This window comes from Numida meleagris, chromosome 4 (assembly GCF_002078875.1).
Source record: "Numida meleagris isolate 19003 breed g44 Domestic line chromosome 4, NumMel1.0, whole genome shotgun sequence".
NCBI classification, from domain to species: domain Eukaryota; kingdom Metazoa; phylum Chordata; class Aves; order Galliformes; family Numididae; genus Numida; species Numida meleagris.
The window spans coordinates 9,130,119-9,155,023 of record NC_034412.1 but is presented as its reverse complement, the minus strand read 5'-3'; the positions used below and the strand labels follow the sequence as shown (position 1 = coordinate 9,155,023).

The 24,905-nt window shown below is 42.3% G+C and overlaps 2 protein-coding genes across 14 annotated transcripts in view; one reads left to right on the top strand and one right to left on the bottom strand.

Annotated features, from left to right (window-relative positions):
- The window catches only part of LRCH3 (leucine rich repeats and calponin homology domain containing 3), a 55,105-nt gene extending 31,673 nt beyond the window's left edge, over positions 1 to 23,432 (top strand). The window contains exons 11-21 of one of the 9 annotated variants that reach the window (XM_021395062.1): positions 1,411 to 1,506; positions 1,933 to 1,984; positions 2,140 to 2,280; positions 2,923 to 2,970; positions 4,058 to 4,111; positions 9,251 to 9,299; positions 9,769 to 9,882; positions 10,505 to 10,623; positions 12,048 to 12,185; positions 14,372 to 14,449; positions 16,654 to 23,432. In XM_021395062.1, the coding sequence (XP_021250737.1) occupies positions 1,411 to 1,506; positions 1,933 to 1,984; positions 2,140 to 2,280; positions 2,923 to 2,970; positions 4,058 to 4,111; positions 9,251 to 9,299; positions 9,769 to 9,882; positions 10,505 to 10,623; positions 12,048 to 12,185; positions 14,372 to 14,449; positions 16,654 to 16,854 (1,090 nt within the window). In that variant the 3' untranslated portion in view covers positions 16,855 to 23,432. Of the gene's footprint in view, positions 1 to 1,410; positions 1,507 to 1,932; positions 1,985 to 2,139; positions 2,281 to 2,922; positions 2,971 to 4,057; positions 4,112 to 9,250; positions 9,300 to 9,768; positions 9,883 to 10,504; positions 10,624 to 12,047; positions 12,186 to 14,371 lie in introns of those variants that run through there. The other 8 variants (XM_021395064.1, XM_021395066.1, XM_021395063.1 and 5 more) reach the window with 8 other exon arrangements.
- Positions 18,454 to 24,905, bottom strand: part of IQCG (IQ motif containing G) — a 24,364-nt gene continuing 17,912 nt past the window's right edge. For 4 of the 5 annotated variants that reach the window (XM_021395073.1, XM_021395071.1, XM_021395075.1 and 1 more), the window contains one exon: positions 22,833 to 22,967. The gene's annotated coding sequence lies outside the window, so the exon portion shown is untranslated. Of the gene's footprint in view, positions 18,589 to 22,832; positions 22,968 to 24,905 lie in introns of those variants that run through there. The other variant, XM_021395072.1, reaches the window with a different exon arrangement.

Here is a 24,905-nt window from a genome sequence, read left to right as displayed (position 1 = left end):
AGGAATTAGCAGAAAACCAGCTCAGCTGCACGAGGAATATTTTAAAAGAGAGAGGAAGAGAGAGAAGTGCAAGCTCTCACTATGTCATTATTTGCACTGTCAGTAAGTGTAATGATGTTTAAAAATGGTCTTCAGAGAGAACAAGAAATCAAGAGTAGTGTGTACATTTTTCCAGAATCATGGGAATGTTTTAACAGAGATCTTGAAATGTGTAGTCAGTGGGTAAATACAGGAGCTGTATTGACATAACAGAGGGTAATTCCTTCAGCATATATCAGCATTCCTTACCCTGTAGAATCTATAAGTAAAGCATAAAGTAATTTGGGGAGAACCTAACGTGCAAATGCTTGTGGTTTGAAAGGCTGGTTTGGTTTGGTTTGGTTTGGTTTCTATGATTTTTTTTTTTTTGTCCTGTTTGAACATTTGTGGTCAACATAGAAATAATCACACAAACACAAAATTCCATCTGAAGAAAACAAGGTGAGAAGGCAGGTTAGCCAGGAGTAAGCTGCTGTTTACATGTACAGATTTAATGATAATGGACATTTAGATTACCACGGTATCCATTGTTAGCAAAATTTAACTCGAGGATGGCAGTGGATCTTCATGTGCAAGTCATTAATTAAGGATCCAAGGGAACTGTAGCTTATTTATATGCTGGTGCAGCTGAGCAAAATTCTTAATGAGGCGCTAAAAACGAGTAATATTATTGCTACCACGAGATTATGGAAAAACAACCACATGACAATTGGCAGTTTTTAATGTATGTAATTTTAAGCATATATTAGACAAATATTTCATTTGTGCCAGCCACAAGCTGTAAACTGCTCCCACTATAATTCATTGCAAATGCCTTGGCGTGTAGCCCTTTTTTTCTTTGTTTTTTTTTTTTTTTTAAGCATGCTGGAGCCATTAAAACTCTTGAAGAGTTGGATGTAATGCAGGCTTCATCTTAAGAGTACTCATATCAGTTGATTCAGCTCAGTAAATACAGTCATTGCTCCTGGATGGGCTGTAGCTGTGGTGCATTTCTGATACAGCAACACTGAGTGCACTCTGCTGTGAGTACACTTCCTGGCACTTACTTGAACACTGAATACTGTTCTTTCCAGAAACAAAAAGGCCTGTAATCTCCAGAATGTATTAAGAGAGATTCAAACTCCCTGTGTTTTCAAATCATTCTGATAATTAAGGAAATTACGTCTATTAAATTATGAACTGGAGTAGTTGTGACCTTGCTTGGTATCACAACATTTCTTTAGTTGTCTTAAATTTCACCTTTGTGGTTATCTGAAGCTAATTGTCTAGGCAATTAGTTTTACGAACAGCTGTAATCTGGAGAAGGATTTGTCTGACTGTAGTGTTCATGCATCAGTGGCCAATCCCCTTCCACCTGGTGTTTACCTGCAGGGACACTGATGAATTACGAAGACCTGAAACTCTAAATTTGATGCAGGACAGAGAGCGTCACCAAGTACTAAGGAGTTATGTGGACAGGACAGAGAGGTAGGGAGAAGAAGCATATAGTTCCTACTAAATATATTTTAATTATTTTCTTTGCTAACCATAGTAACCAGTTGGTCCTCTATGTTAGGGTCATCTGGAGAGTTCCTGGATCTGTTACTTAATCAGCTCCTGGAGAATCAGTATTAAGTACTGGGTATCTCAATGAATTAAGCCAAATGTACAAAGCCATTGATACATCTTGAGCTGTGGAAGCATTTTATTACAGTTTAGGAGAAGTAGTAGAAATGATTGCACAGAGTCAGTCATGAAGTAATGAAGTTAAATCATTATTGCAGCAGTTTAACACCTTACTAAATAGTTACTCTTTCAGAGTTGATAAGATACACGTGTATCACTGACAACTCATATATGAGTTATTTTTTAATTTAAGATGAAAAATATACTTTCTCTTTTTCCATTTGGCAGACCCCCAGCCGATTCGCCTTATTTTCTCTCTCTATCAAGTCACCAGAGTCAGGTAACGCATCAAACTGTTCTGTCTTACTCTTTTGGCTAAGTTTGATGCAGAACCAAACTTAGGCTAGCCGTAAGACACGGGCTGTTTCTCTGTAACCCATCTGTCTTAGCCTCTGTAGCTCTGTGTTTACAGCACAGCACACTGTTTTGTTCCAGGTGCCCAGTACAGATCCCGATCTGCACCGCAGGCACATAGAGCGTACCCGGCGGGAGGCACAGCTGGCAGCGCTGCAGTACGAGGAGGAAAGGATGAGAACAAAGCAGATCCAGAGGGAAGCTGTTCTCGACTTCGTTAAGGTACCTTCCTTTAGTCCCGAGTTGATTCCAAATTTGTAATTTTTCAGATGCTCTTAATGAAAATGAATTGCCGTGGTCATTAACGCTTGCATGCTGCACTCTTGGGCGTGCGTGGTGTTTTATAAAGCAAGTGAAGAAACAGCTAAGGTTTTAGCTGCCTGTGAAACTAGGCTTTTCATTAGTACAGCTATCTTAGTCCCCTGGGAATATTGTGCAGAAAATATTTATTTTTTAACTTTTTTATTATTAAAGAAAATCAGCTCAATCTTTCAGTTTGAAACAAGCTGCATCTTCATTGACCAGCCTTCTTTTCTTTTTTTTCTTCTGTTGCCTTTGTTGTTAATGAGAACTTTGTTCTCAGCAATGGAATTCCTCCCTTGGGTTATATTTTGGGTTTATTACGCCTCTTTAAGATGCAAAAACAATTTGCTTTTTGTTTTCCTACAGTATAAAGGCTAGTTTTTGACTAATAATATTAGTGAAGTTTCAGCTCCGTGGAAACTTGAAATTTTCCTGGTGCTTATTTTATTTAAAAACTAGGACTATTTCTGTTTTAAAACACTTTAAATTATTCTGTACTATTCACAGCTTTTGTTTCTCTGTCACATTCTTTTAAATTGGTCTTTCCTTTTTTCTCTGTAGCAAAAAGCATCCTTAAGTCCTCAGAAGCAAAGTCCTCTGGATAGTGAGGTAAGACTCCAATAAGAGCATTACCTTTCTCCAGAGAAAAAAAAGCTATCTCAGAAATCAGAGATTTTCCTGCTTGTGGAGAACTCTTCAGGTCTGGCTTGTAGCACAGTATTTTCACATTTAATGAGGCCTGGGGTGACACCCCAAGCACACACCTCCCCTTATGGCTCAGTTTAATATTTCCTTCTGTTCGTGTAGATTGTGTCTGAGTGTTTTGTTTTCTTGTATGTTTTCTATGTTCTATATAGAAAGTAGATTTCATGTTCCTTTTCAATACACTTTACTTTCTAATGGGAGTATTCAAAGAAGTTTTTGTGGTGCAGTCATTTCTCCTTCGTCAATCAGTTTCCTCCCATTTGCCTGTTGTATTGCCAGTTATCCCAGAAAGATCAGCTATTTTTATTTTGAGGTCTGTCTGCTTATTCAAAACAAAACAAAAGAACTTTCTTTTAGTGTAATTTTATAGTGAAAGGCAATAAAAAGGGGACAAAAAAATCACACAGAACTCAACCTTATAAAATATACACACCTGAGCCAAAGACATCTGCTCACTGTTGCATTATGTTTCAGTGTAATAAGTGTTCTTCCACTGCCATCCCCTCTTACACGGGGAAAATTAATTAACATGGCAGTGTTAATCGGATCAAAACCTTTAATAGCATAATGCAAGTAATCATCTCTTCAGAAGCATTTCTCACCGTATTTTTTTCCTTGAAAATTATCAAAGCATGGGAAAAGCAGCAAAAACTATTTCAAATATCCCTCTTGATGTTCTTTTGTTCTGAATTTATCCTTTTAAAGGGTCCTTTGTTCTCCCACAGTAAAAACTGTGAATACGTGGTTGTCTGTGTGCACTTGAGACAACACAGAGAGCGGAATAATTGATTCCTCAAGTGATAGGAATATCCTGGAATTCATGGGTGATGTGGCTGTATATTCCTAGGCAGTTTTGGAAACTGTATGGAACTGCAGAAAAAAATGCCTCACAACGCTATAAACAAGCAGCACGTGTTCCAAAATGTCTGTCTGTTCACAGCTGTGTCATTCTGTTTGTTTCTGACATTACTCCATCTCTCCCACCTCCCAGTGTCCCTTTCCATCCAGAAGGTCTCAGCATACTGATGATAGTGCCTTGTTAGTGGTAAGACCCTGCACGCAACAGCCTTTTTCTGTGGCAGATTCTGGAGCGTAAAAATAATGTCGTGTTACGGTTGTCTCAGATTAGACCAACTCTTTCAGATCTAATCTAAATAGCATAAAACATGACCTGATCTTTGAGAAGTGACTTACTTTGAAGATGTTGATATTTGTACTGTCAGCCATTTCTTAATAATGTAGTGACGTTTTCCTGCAAAGCAATTAAGCTTAGCTTTTGCTAAAAGCGGAAGGAAATTACTGCTAATGAGGAACAACTTATAAAATTCAAAATTGACCTCTGGTAGTTCTAGTTTGATTCCTCCTCTGTTTAGCTTGCTTCCTAATGGCTGGGCTCTTCAGTGTCAAAAAAAAAAAAAACCAACACAACTTAATGCTTAGAGTACAGCCTCCTACTTCAGCTTTTCTTGCATCCTGCACCGAGTGCTTGGCATGGTTTGGTGTCCTAGTAACCACAGCACAGCAAGGGGAAAATATTGCTGTATGCGTAAGTGCTAGAAGTCTGAAATATTCCTCATACTCTGCTGCTATTTATTGATGAAGATGTCTTAATTACCTATTTTGAACACTAGCAAAAATAAAAACTTTTACGTACTTCATGTTTTATGCTATTTCTTCTTTTACGGCATCTTAGTGATGTAGCATAATTTAAGAATATAATCAATGCCACAATCCTTGTGGAATCAAGAAAATCCACCTGATTTGCCTGCCGTTGCATGACTGCATGCCTGGGATTTATGTTCTTAACTCATGTGCATCCCCATTACCTGCCTCAATTTCCTATAGGCAGTGCTCTCAGAATACATCTCTTCAGAACGTGTTGGTCAAAATGTTTACTGTCTCTTCATTCAAACGCGTTCCTGGTGCCACATGCCTAGCAGTGTGAGGAGGATGAAGAAGGCTCATTATGAACAGCGTGCATTGTGATCACAGTTAATCTAAATGTAAAAGCACATTTTATATGCTATAAGGACCAGGAGATTAGATGTGGATTTTGTAACGTGTTGATATTCTGTTGTCAGTGGATTCATCTTTAGAGTGTATTTCAAAGATACATTTTTAAGGGCCCTCTTTTTATTTGTTAGTGTCATCCCGTGGTTTTTGTTTTAAATTAATATACTGAATTTTAGGTTGTATACACAGAATTCTCAGCAATCAGTTTGCTGGACTTCTACCCTCAGTGGTTTCTTTTGTGTCTTTATCCAAGTTAAATCCTTGCACTAAACAAAGGGTTGGGGGAAAAAGTGGCCGGGCTGGCAGGGAAAGTTTGAACCATATTTGAAAACGGGCGTTTCTGTGTTAAATTTTCTTTTGATTTCTTGCTTTTTTTCAGCAGCACTACACCATGCATCTTGTACATCATGGTTTCAGTGTATGAAACACTGCTTTTCTGAGCTATTGAAGTATGATCTGCAGATCTGTGCTGTAGTGGAAATGCATACTGTGTCTAATGATGACAGATGCCAGGACAGCTGCTTGTAGCGATAATTGTAACTGGAACATGTGGCTCTGGCTCACTCATGAATTTGCAGCAGTTCTTTTTTTCCAGTAACGTATTTTGTATGGTAAAATCTTGTTTAATAACAAGGAATTGATCACTAGCTTGCTTAAACAACAGAAGTCTGTCGTAAGAGCTGAAATTGCTTTTACCTTTTTTAATTCTGTTACATTTCCTTGGACGTTTCTTATGGGCTTGAAATTTAGCTAGGCCTAAGTTCTGAGGGTGTTTTTGTCCTTCAGTGAAGTATAGGGACGTTCATATCAAGTCACCATTTGCTAATGACAGCTCAGCACACATTTTCCATTTACATAGTTTCCTCTTTGTCATTTTCTATACTTAAACACTGCGTGCAGATAAAGCTGTATACTGTCCATTGGATTTTCCACTAATTGTTCCATTTTCAAGGTGTGGGAGTAACACTTTGTGGCAAAAGAGGAGAATGTTACACCAAGGTATCACGAAAGATCTTTTGTTCAGCATTTCCATCCTTATGTCAGAGCTCTATAAAAACTGTGCAGCCAGTTGCTTTTATTTTGCTCCTAACGATGTATTTAGCTACAGGGTAATGAAAAGCATTAAAAAACAAAACCTCTCAGGTTTACCTATTTAACAGAAAAATTCCTAAAAGCCAAATTTAAGTTGTGGTTTTCCTCTTTAAATCTCATCACATTTCTCTTGGTCCTCTTGTGTGTTGCCTTTCATCCCAAACTGAAATGCATTTATGTTGCACGGGTTGCTCTGATCGTTTCTTTCCATTGGCAGGTACTTTCAGAACAGTCTGTTTCAGCTCACAGAATGGCTTTCCACACCTTCTATGAGCATTTATAGTTTACTTGTTCCTTCTACATCCCTGTGATTTGAAGCAAAGTGGAGTTTAGCTATAGGACTTGAGTGTGCGCTGTGATGGATTTCGCTGTGTTGATTTATAACAGCCAGAGTAACTGAAACTTTGCTGAAGAAGTACAATCTCTGGCCTCTCTGAGAAAGCCTACAGTACAACTCCAAGTCCAGTATTACTTCTATCCCACTTGCTATTCTCACAAGAGTAGTCTTGTTACAGTTGGGAGTACTTGTTAATACAGTACCAAGGCTACAGACTTGGGGTAACAGTTTCAACCTTTGCTGCTTATGAATCTCATTTTTCCCCAGATAGCTTTTCTTTTTCCTCTACTACTGTATGTTGCAAGGTGAGTCAGTGGGAGACAGATACAAAAGGTACCACACATGGGATATCTGAAACATTTTAAGTTAAGGCTTTTGGGCAGCAGTGTGCTACAAGTAATAACAGCATGAGTGAAGTAAGCATGGCTTGAATTATGCAAACCTGTGCCCTGGAGGTTTCTCTCAGACACCTGGCATCCATTTGTATGCTCAGACAACTGTCAATCAAAGTGACATAAAATAGCCTTATTTTTAGTTAGGGCAGAGTCATAGTTGGGCTCTGTTTTGGCATTCCCTGTATCTAAAGTTGCTTCTGGCTGGGTAGATTTCTCTAACTTCAGTGCTAGACCTGGAAATGAAGAGCAGCGTGTGCTCTTTGTTTGTGTGTAAGTCTGAATTGCAGCACCCTGATTCTTCTTGTATTGCAGCTACCTTCTCTTACAGTTGTTCTTTGCCTCACTTCTTCCTCTCTTCCCTCCCTCTCTTTCCTCGCTGTCCCTGACAGAATGGCTTTGAGCCTCTCTTTGTGTTTGAGATTGACAGTAACACCAATACCATTAAGAGAAGGCCAGGGACTCGCAAACAGGTGAAGAGCATGCACTGTGTTGCTGTTGTGCTTCTCTTACCCCGTGGTGTGCTGTGTTCCCCACTCTTTGCCCCCTGCTGAGTGGGTTTGTGGATTGTGACTGCTGCTTGTTAGTCTGTGTCAAGGTTGTCTTACTCTTTTTGTTCTGGAATAAAGTTATGTTAATATCGCAGACCGCCACCGGTCATTTTATTTTGCTTTTTGCTTTTTAAGTGATGATGTATTTGCTAAAATGATGTTTTGAAACCTGTAAAGCAAACAAAAACCAGCAAAAAACATTAGCTCTGCACTGCTGGGAGGAAGAGGCTGTTCTGAGGATCAGCTGCTATGTCTGCATGGGGCATGAAGGTGTTTGTGTGAGGTTTGCCCTGTGTCTAACATCTCCTTCCATGTGTAATTCACAAAGATCAGCATTAGGTATTAGTGGCAGAATGAATGCATGTTCTTTAGCCCATTAAATGTGAGTATCTCTGATTTTACAAAGTTGAGAAATTAACTTACTACAAATGCTTACCATACTTGAGACACTAAAAAGAAAAGTATTTATTTAGAGTAGTGACTCTGGGCTGTTAGAGAGTATGCTTTCCTTTTGGGATGAGTGGGATGAGAGTCTTAGGGCATAAATGTTACTTTAGGAAGTGCTTACCTGTTTGTTGTTTAGTTTTGCTTCTGAGGTCACTTTGCTGTGTGGAAAAAGCAAAGTTTCACCTCCCAAGGTGATTAGCCAGAAAGTTCAGGAGAGTAGGAAGGCTTGAACCACAGCTGGAAAAGTAAATATCTGTTGTGCCTGTCTTTTGCCTTTTAAGTGTTTCTGAGAACATAACCATGATCACCTCTTCCCTTCTGACTTGTCTACTCAGTTCCACCCATGCATGTGTCCTACCAGCTGCTTTCTAACACTGCTACTGCCTTCTCTTTCTTTCTGCATTCAGTCACTCTCAGGGTCGAATCAAGAAAGCTGTGCTACTGTCCTGCCTAACGCCTCTGCTTTCAGTCCTGTCAAGGTATCTCTTGCTATTATCATTCACCAATAAAGCCAACAAAAAAACTTGGATCCACACATCTGTTTTGACAGGTGTTGGTATGTCAGCTTCTAGTCAAAAGTTCAGGTAGGGTATGAATCTGATTTACCTGATTAAAGTGTAGTAGATATTACCTCATCTTAGCTTTAGGCTGTGTCTAAGCTAAAAAACACGGTAACTCGTCTGCTCCAGGGGGTTCTTCATTGTCTTTGATGTTGCTTTTTATTTACAAGACGATTTTCTCTTAAAGTTGACTTTATCCAAAGTACTTCTGTTGTATTCTTTACTGGCTTGCTTTTCCCATTAAGTATAGGTATTCTATTTTTTTCTTTTGCTGAAACTGCTATTCTGAATGCGTTCATCGTGAGAAATTGGTCTGTGTGAAGCACTGTAGTAAAACTACAGTGTTTCACTAGGGAAAGTGATATTCAGTGGATAGCAGTTTTGCACTATCGAGGTGTCGAAGAGGCTTTGTATTCTTATCCGTGCTGCTGTTATGCAACTTTTGCATGTTGTTTAATCAACTGTTTTTGCTGTGCCCCCTCTGCAAAGAATACTTAATGTCTTGGTGAGAAGGAGGAGTAAACAAAGACAGCATTGCAGTGTCAGTGCTGTTTCGTCACTTCTTCCTCAGAAAAGAGTAATTGTGGCATTTCTGGAAAAAAAAAAAAAGTTTAGCTGCTTTCCGCAGAGATGAGATTTGGGGAACAACATGTTGTGTTTTTCACATCTGGCTTTTCGTCCTGAAGTATATTTAGATGGTGCCTTTTATAAAACACGGCAGATAATAAAAACGTAGTCACACCTTTTTTCCAGATTAGGAGCATTTATACTCTTCTACTTTTTTGTCTACAGAGTGATGACAGATCCACCATCTCTCCTGGCTCACCTACCACTCAGACAGGTAACAGGGAAAGGAAGCAAAGTTTCTGAAAAACAAGACCAAAATATCTGCCTGCACATTTGTGCTATGAGGAGAAGGGAGCGCCGGTTCCATCTCCGTACGTGGCACTGCTGTGCTTGAGGGCTTACCCAGTTATTAGGGTCTCCTTGAAAACACATGAGGGGAGAGACAGCAGGGGTGAAGGGTGTCCTCAGGGAGAGCGTAGGCTTTGGCCCACAAATTGATTCAGCAACAGTCAGAACAGTTGTTGGAAGTGGTATGTGGAATGTGCTTTGCATGGCAAGTGTCCTTGAAAGCGCCTTTTCCTGCCCTATGCTTTGATCATGCACGCATGTAATTTATTTTGTCATTATATTAAAATTTATTTTGTTCTTTTTAATTACCACGTTGCTGAACCCATTTCCTATTTAAACTCTAACCGTTTCCTTCTTCCTCATTTCCTTTCCTGTGCCTTCCCACATTTGTTTAGTCCACCTTTCCCCTCCACATCCTGGTCATGCAGCCCTGCCTTCCTATAGAAACCCTTCCCAGCGACCCGAGAGTTTCCTTTTCCGAGCAGCTGTCAGGGATGAAGCAAACAAAGGTAGGTTATGTAACTCAGAAATCAGCTTGTTTTGCATTACGTTTTATTAACACCTGTGTTACCTAGGTTTTGCACTGTTCTGTTACTTCAGGTCATTGTCATCAAACCAGCTTCAGGGCTCCATTCGTAAACACGTGACATTGTAAATACTTGGTGAATGACCATTGTATTTGTGAAAATGTGGGAATCTGTTCTTCTTGGTCCTTGTCCTTACGCCTAAAAAGATAGCAAGGAAATGCCACGCAAGCCTTCAACAAGTTATAAAGGCAACTTGATAGAGTCTGTGCTATGTGTAGCAGCATATGACAAAATTGCAAAGTCTGTAGAAAGGCTAAACTCTTTCAACATACTTCATCTGTCAAAACTGGGTCCTCTTTTTGTGAATGATTAGTAGCCAACAGAAACAACAAATCTAAATGGAAAAGATTATGTGTTAGGAAACACCTCATTTAGATTAGCAGGTCATTAGTTTGATAGATTAATAGGCTTATTAAAGCAGCAGACTTGTGAAATGGAATGCCCTGTACCCATTCTGGAACGTTGTGTATGGGTAATGCAGCAGCAAAAGGCAGTCAGCCAAACCTGCTTACTGATTTCTCTTTCCTTCATGCTGTTTTTTTAGTGCTTGCTTCATCATCTGCCCGTGCCTTGTCTCCTGCTAATGATTCTGTAGACACTAGAGTTAGACAGAACTCCAAGCAGTGTGAGGAGCAACTGGAGCTAATAGAGCAGCTACGTAAGGTAAGCACTGACAAAAGCAGTGAACATCTCTGTAAATGCATTGTGTGCCATCATGTTAAAGCTGCCCTTGTGTTTTGTCGACCAAAATTAAATGGCACTGTGCCGTGTGAGTGTTTCTTTCAGATGGATGCAGTGGTGGTTACTTATTTATTGTGGATAAAGTTAGATTCAGCTGCTGTGAAATGTACAGCCTGGACTCCTGCTTCTGACTTGCCAGTGATCTTTGCTTTTAGAATGAACGCATGCTTTCTTCCTTATCACCCTTCACACTTGTGGGAGCTCCCTGGGAAGTTCCCTTAATCTCTTAAAAATTCATCTTTGCTTTAAAGCCTATAGAAAAGCAAGTGGCATGCAGAGACTGCTGCCAGTCACGATGACAGTGTGCTATCCTTGTGTGCTGTGAATCTACCTACTGATTCTTGCTTTATCCTTAGTTAATTGTAGAGTATCTGTAGCAAAAATATTCCGTACGTTCAGGCTGCTTTGTCTGTTGAGGGCCAGTAGGCCCTGGTTTGTGGCCATGACAATGGCTAATACTGAATATGCAGCAGGGCATTAAGGTACTGCTTTGCTTTGCCCCAGGCACACTTACTGTCCGTGAAGGGACTCCTTGAAGTGCTCTAATGCTCTGAGCTTTCTCAGTAAATAAGAATTCCTCTTTGTTAAAGCTGATTTTAAAAGCCATAAGCATCCCAGATGGACAGAGAGTTCTTTCTCTGTAAATTTTAAGAGTAAGGACAGTCTGCTTTCTCTGAGAGGAGAAAGCTCTCTTAAGTAAAATGAAACAAAACTCAGTGTTTGTAGAGCCTTTCATCTCTTATCTCAGAATGCTTTACGGGCAGTCTCTCTTGTTCTGCTTCCTAGGCAAGCTTAAATCTTTTTATATACTTAAAATTTGAGATACAACTTAACAACTTGGTGATGTTTGCACAGCATTTGAAGTAAAATCTGATTGGAATTTGTGTCCATCCCTTAAACAAATGTTAACTACGTCATTTTTTAAAATGATACTGAGTAATAGTCTGCTTTTTCTATACTGAGCCTTTTGTTAGCTATATTGTCCTCCAGTCAACAATTATTTTCACTTCCCTTTGCAGAACCATTTGCTGAGAATGTGAAGGATTAGGAATACTGTTCTTAGACCCTGATTTCTGTTATTTTTGAAGAACAGCTGTATTAGTCTCCTGTGCTGTTCAAAGAAAACTGTTCATCATTGAACTCAAGCACTCCCAGATTTTTTTCAGCTCTGGCCCAGCGCAGTACAGAACCTGTCTTGGTATTACTCAGAAAGCTGTTCTGAAATGTCCAGAGGATGAACAGGGAGTTGTAATGAGAATGCTTCTGCTCTCATAACATGTTCTGCAGGATGAAACAGCTGGAGGAAACCAGCACTTACTTCTTGTGTCCACGTTCATTTTTCACAGAATATTGAATCACGGTTGAAAGTCTCATTGCCCAGTGACCTTGGAGCAGCTCTGACTGATGGCGTTGTTCTGTGCCACCTGGCCAACCACGTGCGCCCTCGGTCTGTTCCCAGCATCCACGTCCCCTCACCCGCTGTTGTAAGTATGTAGTAACAGCAGTATTTTGTAGGTGTCCAAAAACCTTCCGGCAAAGCGCTGTAGTCCAGGCAAGTGTGAAATTCATTATTTTCATCTGTGAACATACGTGACAACTCTTTCGTCTGTGCAGTATCTGTCTGGGTTTGTTTCATTTAAATAAAGTTACTTCTGATACGGAATTCCAGAAAACATAAAGGTTTTCATGTCCTCCCTATGTTAACTTGAACAGTAGTAAAATAAGAGACAGTTAATCCTGAAAAACAAAATAGATCTTTTGATCTTTGGAAATATCCTGAGAAATTGAGGAAGACGTGCAAAGAAACAACATTCTCTACAATATTTGGGATCCCACTGCACAGAGCAGCAAGAACGAGCAGAGAAGCCAAATTGATTTCTGTATCCATCTCACAGCACTACAAATTTCTCCGCTTAGGAATTTCAGCAGAGTGCACTTGAGCTGTGTTTGCATGTGCTTGGAGAATACCATCTCCTGGAACCAAATAAATCCAATCATACCTTTGTGATAACGGGGAAAATAAAAGAAGTTTGTTCTAACCGGGGGCTGTTCAGAGCAAGGAAAGAAGTGTACAGAGAAGTTTGACAAACTTGTTTCTCTTACCTTGCTTCTCTGCAGTGTTTCTGCGAGGCAATGAAGATAATATGTTATTAGGTGCACTGTTCTGTGTCGTGTAGGGAGAGCACAGAATTAAAGCGAGATCAAGAACTGTGACGCAAAACAAATCACTTACCTCATCTGTCAACCAAAAAAAAAATCTGTATGTGGCAGTCAAAAAGTTCATTGAAAACGTTTAGGATCAGCTACTTGAAAGTACAATGCAGGGGCAAACTGCTTATTATGCACCTTCACGTTATCTTAAAATTGTATAAATAAGGTCTTTTAAAGAAAAAGTCTTTTCCCGCGGGAAGAATTCGAAACAAGCATGTTGTTCGCTTCTCCTTGTTTTGGAGTCAGTCCTTGTGTTGCCTGGAATTTGAGCTGGCACTTAAGGGCTGCATACTGCATCATTGTGGTTCCTCCTGCTTGGATTTATGTGAACAAGGAGATGTCTTCATTATTTTGAGAGCGATTGAGCTGGACGCGCCAACACTTTAGGCAGATTGTGGAATCATTAAGAGAAAGGCAGACAGCTGCTATTCACAAGACTCGCGTCGTCAAGAATATCTTCTCAATGGCCTGGTTTTATGTGCTGCTGAATAATCTGTGTTACAAGTTAAATCATGGCTTTGTCATAAATCTCTTGGAAGAGGCAGCCTGTAGCTGGACGGCTCCAGCAGCAGAAGAGGCATCGTGTCTTTCCTCGGTCACAATGTGATCTTTGTGCTCCCTCCATCCTGCAGGAGAAAGAAGGCAGCAATAGCCTTTAACCTGCTTTCTTGGGGGGGGAACGTGGCACGCTGAGGGGGCAGAGGAAGAGCCCCACCAGGCTGCTTTTCCCCCTCTGAAGAAAAAACATTGAACTCGCAGAGGCTGCTGCCACATAGACTGTGGGTAGCTCGTACGAAGGAACAGGAAGCTTGTGTCTGTTTAATCAGAAAAGAATAAGCTTCAGGAATAGGAACAAGACAGAGCCTGTGCAGTGCTATGTCCGTGTGGAGGTGAGGAAGCCAACTCTGCAGAAAAAATCTCACTTGAAAAGTGCCAGCAAATTCGTCTGCCAGAGGCTTATATGGTGCAAGTCTCAGTTCCAGTTTTATTCCATGATCTTCTGGTTTCATCTAGCCTTCGTTTATTATCTCTTTCTTAATTGAAACAAGATTTTAAGTGTTTATTTAACGTAGCAATCCTGAACGGACTCCAGATTGCTTCACATCATTAAATTGCTCTGAAATCACAGCGCAGGTGCTACGTATGTGTATGCTTCATTCAAAATATGGTTTTTAAATCATGGCATTACAGTCACTAAAAATGTTAGCCTGTTTTAGGTAACACTCTGTATATCAAGACAGCACAGGTTAGAGTTGTCTTTTTTAAAATCATCCAGCATTCATAAAGTAGCTTTTCAGAAAGCTTGAAACCTGCTTTTCTGAAGCAAACTGCAGCAGAGCCTGGTTTGAATTACACAAACTTATTGTGGTGCGGTATTTTTTGGCAAAGAGATTTATTAAGAGTTTCATTAAAATTAAAATCCTTCCAATGAAGAACGCTATGCCTGCTTCTCTTGCAGCCTAAACTTACAATGGCGAAATGCAGACGAAATGTGGAGAATTTCTTGGAAGCTTGCCGAAGGATCGGAGTGCCTCAGGTACATTTCCCTGCTATTCTAATGTTGTGTTGCAGATGTGATTTTCTATGGTCAGAAAAAAAAAGAACATTCCTTGAAATGTTTGAAGAAAATAAGGTGATAAAAGTTTACAGGGTTCACACGTGAGGTAAGTCTTACTATATAGGTAAGACTTATCCTGCATTGTCTTCCACATTAAAAAGAAGTTGGGTGTAGTTTATCCATCTGAGGTCGGATTCACTGACTGCTGTGCCTTAAGTTAGTAAGAGCTGGATGCAGATTGAGCCTGTCTTTAAAATTGCAAGGTAGTTGATAAAGACAATTCAGCTTTCTCAATATTAGGTATTTGGCTGCTTAAAAGTGGGATAAAATTTGGATGATGTTTTGCATGTGTAACTTCAATTCCAAAGCATTTGATATTCCTTCAGAACAATCCTTTTGTGTGAACACCTGTACTGTCTTGCCAAGAAGTCGCACTGTTATTGGCCTTTCTCTGACGGTAGCTGTCTTTGCATAGATCCCTATTCTTAGTGGCATGTACCAGTGATAGAACTCTAATCTCTGGTGTTCTGTTTCCATGTTTTGTGCTGTCCTGTCCTTTCCACTTCATCTCATTCAGCAGCTGCCTCAATAGAAGTGATTTTGATATGTTGTGTTTTTTCTTTATTTTTCTTCTAGTGCATAAATTTGTTTGGTTTCTTATACAGCTACATAACTAATGTTTCTGTCGTAGGTGCTGTTTTCTTTTTTATGTATTGTGAAAGGGGAAAGTAAGACCCAGTGACTCATTTCCCTGCTATTTCTAAAAGCAGTGTTCTCAAGTCAGTCATGCAGTATTTTCTGATAGCTTCACTCGAAGGCATTTGAGCCATGGGGATTTTAGGATAGCATATTTATTGAGCTGCCCACCAGTTTCACGTGACTCACTGGTGAATGGCACTGGAACATGGTAGGAAGTCATAAATGATCATTAGTGCTTTGAGATCGTGAGATATTTTTGTCCCCTAAGAAACCGGAGCTTACGACTCCCAGCAGGACTGTGCAGTACAAATCCTTCTGGGGCAAAATGGTTCAGTCCCATTCCAGCTTCCCTATTTACAGCTCCCTTCGACACAGAGATGTCATTTTTATGGGGTTAGAGTACAAAGCTGATCACTGAAATGGCACGCATTTAAAAACAAAAAAAGGAAGAGCGCTCAGGCAAAGAGTCTCCCATAGACCCGGTCTGCACCATGTTCTAGGATGCTCCCATTTTTCTCGTTTCTCCTGCTTTAACGTGAAAGAGCTCAAGGAGAATGTCTGTGGGGAACCTTACTGAAATACCCCCAGCTGAATTCTAAAGTTGCTCTCACATGTCTCCATTACATGTCTGCTGAGATGAGAAGGTAAGATATCAGTATGAAAGAATGGTGTGGCAGCCAAATGTATTTTTGTTGAAAAGATCCCTGCAGCTATTTCTTTCCATTTAAATTCTAATTACAAAAATGAAGGGCTTTCTGGAAGTAGGGACCTATGTAGAAATATTTACCTTCTAAGGGGAATGCTCCTTTACATAAAAGGTTACTTTTAGAAAATAGAATTACGGGGGTCATAGCGAAGCAGCCATTTCCACAGAACTTTGCTGGTCAGTGCTCTTGTCTTGAAAAGAAACCAACAGCTGAGCAGATTGGTGCGTGCATCTAGATTTCATTGATGTACAGCAGCCAAGTGATACACAGAATGGTTACAGAGCACTGAAACTCAAATTAGTAATAGATTAAACTCTAATTAGTAATAGATATTTCAGCAGAATACTGCATTCAAGTATCGACTACACAAAAATAATCCCTTGTGCTGTTTTCATTAATTATGATACGTGTGGAGACTGAGCACGAGCACTCGATGCCAAAAGCATCTCAGAAAGCTGCAGTCTGTTTCCCCCGCAAAAATGGCTTTTGCTAAGGCATGTGTGAGCTGCTCTGTTTTTAACTGCCCAGATGGTTACGTGTGTAAGTCGTGTAGGTTGCAGGCTGCTCGCTGAGCACTGTGCATCTGCGTTGTGTGTTCTTTGAAATGGGAGTTGTACGGATTCCTTTGTGAGAAATAACCAACTGTGATACGCTTCTTGAACGTGTAGGATATATCTGAAATGTCTGATGACTGACTGCTTAGTGGATGTTGCTATGGCTAACTGACTGACCTTTTTTTCTGTCTGTTTTCCCTTCCTGCTTACACACTCTGGACAGGACAATCTTTGTTCCCCTTCTGACATTCTTCAGCTAAACCTCAGCGTTAAAAGAACAGTTGAGACTCTTCTTTCCCTGGGGACAGATTCAGAAGAATCCAGTCTTGTCTCCCTTTCTATTCAGCTCTGGGGCTTTGTGGTGTTTTACTGTACTCTGATGCTAACGCTCTGTATGATCTATCGCTGGGTCTTTTTTCTCTAGCTGAGGGACAGTGCTGCTGCTTCCTCCCTCCGTCACTCCAATTCTCGGTAAAGGATTTTGGGTTTTGACAAGACCAAGTGTACAAAGTTCTCTTTCTCACTTGCGGGAAAGAAGTAACAGAGGTGACAAATGCAATGTGTAAACACATTGGTGCATCCACACAACCATCTGTGACGTAACTCACGTTTGTATTTACTGTGTGATGGTGAGCAGATGTAATGCCAGGGGAGGAGGTGCTGCCCATGGGCTGGAGCAAGGGGCAGAGGGTCAGAGACATGTAGGTGTGTGCTATAGTCCGACTGCTGGGGAGTGATCTAGCACTAGGAGAACTGCACTGACAGTTTGTGCCTCAGTTTCCCTGTCTGTATAATAAGAATTGCACCCAGTTTGGTAAATCGCTTCAGGATTATCTGATGAAAGAGATGTGAAAGAACACTAAGTATTTGTTTTCAACATCAGTGACCTTGATAAGATCTCACAGTCTTAGGAGACATGGTCTGATAAGTTTCGTCTGCAAGATTTGGGGATTTTTTTTTTTTTGGACCCCAGCTCCTTATCCCTGCTTCTGGGAGGATTTGACTTTCCTGTTCGCAGACTCCCATGTTTTATGTATGAGTCAGGGTTTTTAAAACAGCTATCCATGAATCTTGAGCTTCATGACAGATCAAGGAGGAGATTTTCAGAGAAACTGAACTCTCTGAACAGCTCTGAAAGAAAACGTTTCTGGCACGGAAGGAAAAATCCTTTGGGTTCTGTCAGATGCCACAGGATTGCCACAGCATTTTGCTGTGCTCTGGATAAAACATAACAAAGATTTCCTGAGTTGCCACTTGATTGTGGGAGCCCCACGCCATGCTTCTTCCCTTTTTCTTCCTATCCAGTTGTTTTCAGAAACTTTGGTATCGTACAGTTGCAGAAATACGCGTCCTGGTTGCATGTTCAGCTCCCTCTTTAGTGTTACACAAAACTCAGGTACTCTTCTGCACAGCTTCACAGCTTTTCCCTCCTCTGGAAAAGCATCCTGGTGCTTTAATGTGTTTCTCAGGGACATCTCAGGACTTGAGGGCACTGCTCATGCCACGTGCAAAAGACCATGTCTCCTCAGAGTGTAGATTGGTTCAGGGAGCTCTGGTCAGAGGTCACACACAGGTAAGTGCTACGTAACAGGCCTGTTCTGAGCGTGACTTCAGTACATGTTTGTTATGCCTGAAAGTGCAGTAAATGGCTTGTAAGCCCTGGTTAAGTGGTGGTAGCACTCCTGCATTAACCTGGCCACAACTCCGAAGCACAATTTAACATACACAGGGGTTTAGTTGCAAATATGGTCACTACCAGTAAAAATGTGCTATGTGTTCGTGGATCTCACAGCTCTTGTGATGTAAAGTGAGTATTTAGCAAAGGAGCAAGCGGAGGAGCTGATGCCCTCCTCCCAAACCACACTGTGACTGGCACCAAACGTTCTGTCCAAGCAAAACATTTGGGAGGGAAGAGGGGACCTTTGGTGGGTGTGGGGGGGGTTGTTTTTAAATAAGCTATTTTTGCACTGTTTACTGGTGTGAACTAAAATGAACTCCGTTCTTATGCTTCTTATCTTCTTCTTCTAATGAACACTGTGATAAAAGCTGCCAGGGGTCTTACACTAACCGTGCCTTCCCGCTCTGAAGTTCTGTTTGCCGCGGCTGTCTCTGTGGTATGGATTCTTTCCAAAGCTTTTCCCCTTATCTATTTGCATACCTAAGAAAAAAAAAAGAAAAAAGATAATAAACATTGGTTCCAGTTTACAAGTATTTTCTCAAAAAGCACATTGTTTCAAAAGAACTGTTCTGCTGGAAGAGAAATGCATGTCAGCTGGATCAGCTGGCTGCCCGCAGCGCTTTCAGTCCGGGTTGTTTCTCTCCACTCCGAGCTTTGTGGGAGGAGTGCTGGCTGCCGTTATTTCTGCTGCAGGATTTCTTTAATGTGGAGAATCAGGAAAGGTGCAAAGAGTGGAGAAATGCAGGGTGCTGCGGAAATATCTCGTGGGAAAAGGATCTCTGTAGCTTTGTAGGAAGAAGACAGTTCAGTTATTTCTTTAGATATACAGAGGACTGCTGGGCACACGTGGCCTGGGATGACTGTTGTGGGCTGAGGGTGGCCCCCTGTGCCAAGGACTTGTGTAGGATGAAGCTTTAAATCCATCGGAGGCTGAGAATAGCACAATTCTTAATAAACGCTTTGAAACCTTTTTGCACTTTGTGTATTACTCTTCTTCTTCAGAATGACTTGGGAAGCTGCTAAGGGGCCTCCTCGCAGCAGTGACTCAGACATAACGTAGGAGGGATGTTTGCCTTCAAACATGCTGTTAATTTCTCATTGCCTTAAACAGGAGAAATGACGTTTTCTACATTTATTATCAAAGTTTTTTCAGTCAGAAGCAAGTTGGCTTTTTTTTTTTTCCTTTTCCTAAAACAAATGGTGCTTTCTGCTTTCTGACAGCAGTTGAACATGTTGAAGCAGAGCTTTCCCCCTCCTTCAGTTAGCCTGATTTTGATTTCATAAACTGCTGCCATTTCCGCACGGGCAGAAATAAAGGATTTTGCTGTTTCTCAATTCTCATTATTTGTTCTGCGTGATGGCTGCTGAATGAACGTGACGATTAGCCCAAGAACGCCCGCTTTGAGCAGACGTGTTCACCATTCTTATTTACAAGCAGAACTTCCATTTCATCCCTTTGTGTGTGTGTGTGTGTGTGTGTGTGTGTGTGTGTGTGTGTGTGTGTGTGCGTGCTCGCTGTCCGTAACATTTCATATTTCAGTTTCCTTTTCGGTTGAGTGTTTTTTCATCCATTTTGTTTTTGTCTTTGTTTTGTTCCCCATTCAGGAGCAATTATGTTTGCCTCTCCATATTTTAGAAGAGAAAGGTTTGACACAGGTAGCTGTGACTGTGCAGGCGCTCCTGGAGCTGGCACCCCCAAAGCAGCAGCAGCTTCACCACTTGTCTGCTGTGTAAAGATCTCCGGGACTTTTGGGTTACCTTGACTAAGCAGAAGGACGTCAAGACTTTACTGCCCATGCAGTGCATCCAAACACACAGAGCTCTGTTCTAAGGAAGCGAGTTTCCGTGATTCCTGACAGGAATGTTTTGCTTCATTTCTCCATTTTTTTTGGAGATCGCAACAGTTTGCAATAACGTTTTTATTATCGATCATTTTGCCCCCTACTGAAAAACAGGAGTTGGTGGTGAGGAGGGCAGGGAATTCCAGTGGCTGGCTGTCGGAGCCGGCTGTAGAAACTGACCTGGTAGATTGAAGACATTGGTGTACAGTTTGGAAAGCTGTCCCTACAGGAATTCATTTGTTTAAAAAAAAAAAAAAAAAAAAAAGAGGATGTTGCTGCAGTGGGCACAGGGGCAATGAAACGTCGTTCCTTCTCCACAGGATTCAGTGGAAGGGAGTTTCTTTGCCTTCTGAGAACAACAGCTCTTTCCATTTTATAAATATATATATTTTAAGAAGAAATTGCGACACAATCTTAACCAGTACAGTGTTTCATATCAGGGTCAGCCCTTATGCAGTGGTCACCTGCATTGGCATATCCTTCTTTACTGAAGATGTGTAGGAAAAAAAAGGGGGTTTTCCCCCCAGAGGAAAAAATACTGCATGTTTTCACCACAAGGAACACCTTAGTAAAAAATGCTAAACCGGGGCCGTTTAAATTTAATGAGTGTCGGTAGCATTCTTGCTGGGTTTGCGTTCTGCTTGGGTTTCAGCACGTCCGTCTTTGAAAATTTGTGCAGGATCGGGGGGGGTCTCCCACTGCCTCTCACCTCCCCCCGGGCCGCTTGCGGATGCGTTTGGTTGCTCAGTGGTTTTGTCCCATGGCTGTCAAGAATCGCGTATGCGTTTCACTGCAGTGCAAAGAAGTGCAGCCTGCCATGCAAGTCGTTAGCAAGCCATGACCAGGTAATACGTTGGGTAGGGGCTGGAGCATCCGATGTGGAGGTGCCGACACCGGTGAGTGACACTGCCACTGAGGAGCGTATCATTTTAAGAACATAACGACTGAATTTCCACGGGTGGGCTGCATGCTGTCCAAGCAGAAGTATTACAAAACGTGGCTTCTGTTTGTGGGCTTGACAGAGCTTTCGGCCTTTGATCGTGGGTGTTGGTATAGAGGGATGCACTGGTTTTACAAAACTGCCGTTACTTTCTTCCTCTTTCTTTAACATAAAAGTGGACATTCAGTTTACAGGAACGGGAGAGGCAGCAGGCAAGTTTTGAATTACGCTTGAACGTTGGCCTGCAAAACACAGATGAGTAGCTCTCTGTGCTCTTGTCCCAGCAACAAGGCCAAGCTCGCTACAATATCAGTTACATCTTTTTTCTCTAAGAAAGTCCTTGCAAAATCCAGTTCTCCACCCATGTAGTTCTTTTGCTAGTTCTGACCCAGTTAAAGCGTCCCAGACCAGTGTGCCATTAACACAGGTTACATGGGGTCTGAGACCAGCATCGTGCATCGGGGGTGTATTTGGAGCAGAATACATCAAGAAGATTTCAGGGGTACAAAGGATGGGGAAGGAATGGGAAATAGTGAGCTAAAACCACTGTTGCTGAAGTAAAAACCTGCCACGGGGACACTGGCAGAGACTGCTCTTAGCTGGACTTTTCCCCTTTTGATTGGCAGTTTTGTTTCCACTCTGTTTGCTCTGTGTATCAGTGTCAGGGCTCACCGTGATGGCTGCTGTATCGCTGTTTCACACAGCGATGCCCGTTGCTCCTTATTGGCGTTGGCTGATCACGTTGCCAAGTCACACAGCACACGTGGAGCATATTTAAAAGTGCACAGCTGACAAGAGAAGCCTTTTCAGTCTAAAGGGTGAGTTGCCCTGAGCTCTGCAAGAAATGAAAACGCCAATAACTCGCAACGTGTAGAGGAAGAGAGCAGCTCTGTGCAGACCTGCTTCCCTCCCAAGTAGGTCTTATGTTTCACATAATTCCACTTGCAGGGATTGTTGGGAATTCTTGAAGGGTTACATAAGCGTCAGGAGTCAGCGCTGCAGTTTGTTGGGCGGAAGGTTCTGCCACTCGCAGAAAACAGTGCAGCGTAGCACAAATCTTTTTTTGTGTTGTGTTTTTGTCTCTCATGAAATTTGAAAGAGGAGGACACTGAATTCCTACTAGTTCTCAGCATTAGGTCATTTGGATCATATGGGAGCACGTCACTTCTTACTAGCGCTCATAGACTATTTAAGGATTCTTGTTTTAGTAAAACCGTTCCCTTCACGGAGTTGTGAGGGTGTTGTTTGCTTTAATCCAGCTTCCAGCACTTAGCAAAAATGAAACTTAACAGTATTCAGGTTGGTGGAGGTTTGACATTTCATTAATACGAGTTCCTAGGAATCAGTGGGTTGGGAGGTGGGGAGCCCGAGCTGCTGGGAATGGCCATCTTCTGCTGTGGGGTTGGGGCAGCCGCTCCTGGCTCCGAGCAGCGTGTACATGTGGCAGCTGAGTCCACGCCAACAGCAACGTTCACCTGGCCGGGCAGCTGCACGCCCCGAGCATCGCTCACCTTGTCCCCAGCAGCATCTCACTCCGGTGCTTTCTGATGGCTGTGGCCACGTTAGTTTAAGCTGCGTAGCCTCGTGTGTTCGTGCTGGCAGACACTAAATGTTGACCAGATGGTTAGGACACAAATCCAAACCTGAAGTTTCACCGTACGGTTTATTTCACGCGTTATACCGAAAACCAGTTCTATTTTGCAGGCTAAGCAGGATTTTTTAATGTGTTTATGTGCAATTTTTTGTTGTATCCGGTGAAAAGAATATTTTAAAGAAGCAGTGTTTGAAATTCTATTTTGTGTTAAGAGGCAGTTATCTTTCTGGGGCATTTGTGTTGGGGGGTGTGGGAGGGATCCATCGGAGCGCTTCGTGCTTCTGGTGTTCATCCGCCAGCTCCTTGTGTCACCATCCTTCCTCGGACGATGGCGAGCGCTGGGCTTGAGGCTCCGCAACGTGACACACCCCAAATCAAGTGGCACTGGCACTAAGGAATCCCCCGTAGCATTGAGGTGATCGGGTCAGAACAGCGGGGATTGGATTCTCCCCCTTGTGAAGTGGGGGGAGCTTTGGTGGCCGGTCTGAAACAAACCACAGAGAACGTTTCACATCACCGAGAACTCCTCTGCTGTTCTTGGTTGTGACGCGGTGGCAAATGTTTCTTTTTGTCCTTTTATGACTGTAAGTGTTCCTTTGAAAAACTAACGAAACAAAGCGTTTGGGGAACAGAGGACTGCTGAGGTGGATTTAGACGTGGAAAAACCCTTGTGTATAGATATTGTGATGTTTTACAAAGCAATCTAATTTTGTTATTTCTGAAAGCAGTGTAAACGTGTAATTAATAAAGGATTTTAAGGCTTCATCCCATGCTGTATGTCTGTAAATACATTCCATAATTTGTATGTCTGTTAAATATAAATATGTTTGGATATTGTACACTTTATTTTAAATTGCCTGTATTCTGCCAGTAGTGTGAACTTCTAGCACATTAATAATATAAATGGAAACCATGGGTAATTTGAAATAAAGTTTTAAGACTTACGTGAGCTATTCTGCCTGCTATTTTTGTTGTGTGAAGGGATGTCCCACCCTCTGTGTCAGCTGTGCGTTCACCTTCCGCCTCCTCACCTCCTCCTGCCTTGGGTGCAGTCTGTAAAGTTGGTAGCCGTGCTGCACTCAGCTGTGTGCACTCAGCTTTTCATTCAGCAGCGGTGTGGGCACGGAACTGCAGCCGGCTCCAATCCCTGAGCGAGCCCCATGAGGCTCACGAGGAGAGCAGTGGCTGAGGCAGCAGATGCAGCGGAGAAGCCCGGAGGAGCTGGATGGATGGCAGCGAGGACAGAGCGCCGGCAAGAGCGCGCTGCTCCTGCTGTGTCCATGCAGTTTGTGGGTTTGGGTGTTTGTTTTCTCTCTCAGAGATTAGGCAGTGAAATTGAAGTTCTGAATTATCTGATGATTCGGTGCGGTGTGTTAACTTCCTACTGGCTCGTTCCCTGCAGCTCCGGGCCCCTGACGAACCCCAAGAAGTGCTGTGTTACCTTGGCACCAGGAGTTGGAGCCCAGCAGAGGCTGAGGTTGATTTTTGTGAATTACGTTCTATTTTGTTCTTTGATGAAAAGCAAGTGAAGACGGAAGCTAATGTCACACTTCAGATTTCAGTTGTTTGACTGCATTACTGAAATGTGCCTAGAATTTAGCATAAACTGGAGAGAGGCCATCCTCCCATGCTATACTTTTTCCTTAGCTGAAAGTGCCAGGAATAGGAATGCGTTCTGGTTTAACCAGCAGTGCTCCAGTAGTAATACCCATACTTCTACTTAGAGTTTGCGTAGCTCTCCCTTGACAGCCAGCTCAGCCCGATAGCCAGGCACCAGCCCCTTTCCTTCCCTTCAGACGGAGTCCTGAGCCAAAGGCTCTTTGCTCGTGATCTCAGTCATCCTACTTGAACTTTAGAGCTTTTGGCACCGGTTAGGCTGGACACGAGGATGTTTGGATGGAGCCAGCAGAGGCAGGTCACAAAAAGCACGGCTGGGTTTGTATGGTTTGAGCTCTTTTCTGTGTATGAGCGTCAGAAACCAGCCAGCTCAGCCACGGGGCTGATTTTGCTTTGTGCACTGCATGTGGCTGACAGTAGTGTCAGAGAAGGGGCTGCCTTTATGGTTAAATGAAGCAGGACGTTGCACCCTGCCTGCTGCCTGGTCTCCCCACGCGGGTGTCGCAGACAGGGCGTTGGGTCCGGCTGTGGCACATCAGCTCCATTGGGCAGTGCAGCCAGCTGTCTTTTTCCATGGCTGCTTCCCTCTGTAGGAGGGCATTTAGAGCTATTCTGTCTATGTGCTGACACCCTGCAGTACTGTGGGAATGGAAACCTGCATGCTTTGACTGCCCGAATGTTTACACTGCAAACTGTCAGCAGTTTTCCCCTGGCTCGACCTAATGCTGCCACTGACACCAGGGCAAGCATTGCCTGAGCCCAGATGTGGGTGACCTGGCTTCCTGCCCCACTCAGAGCCACCAGA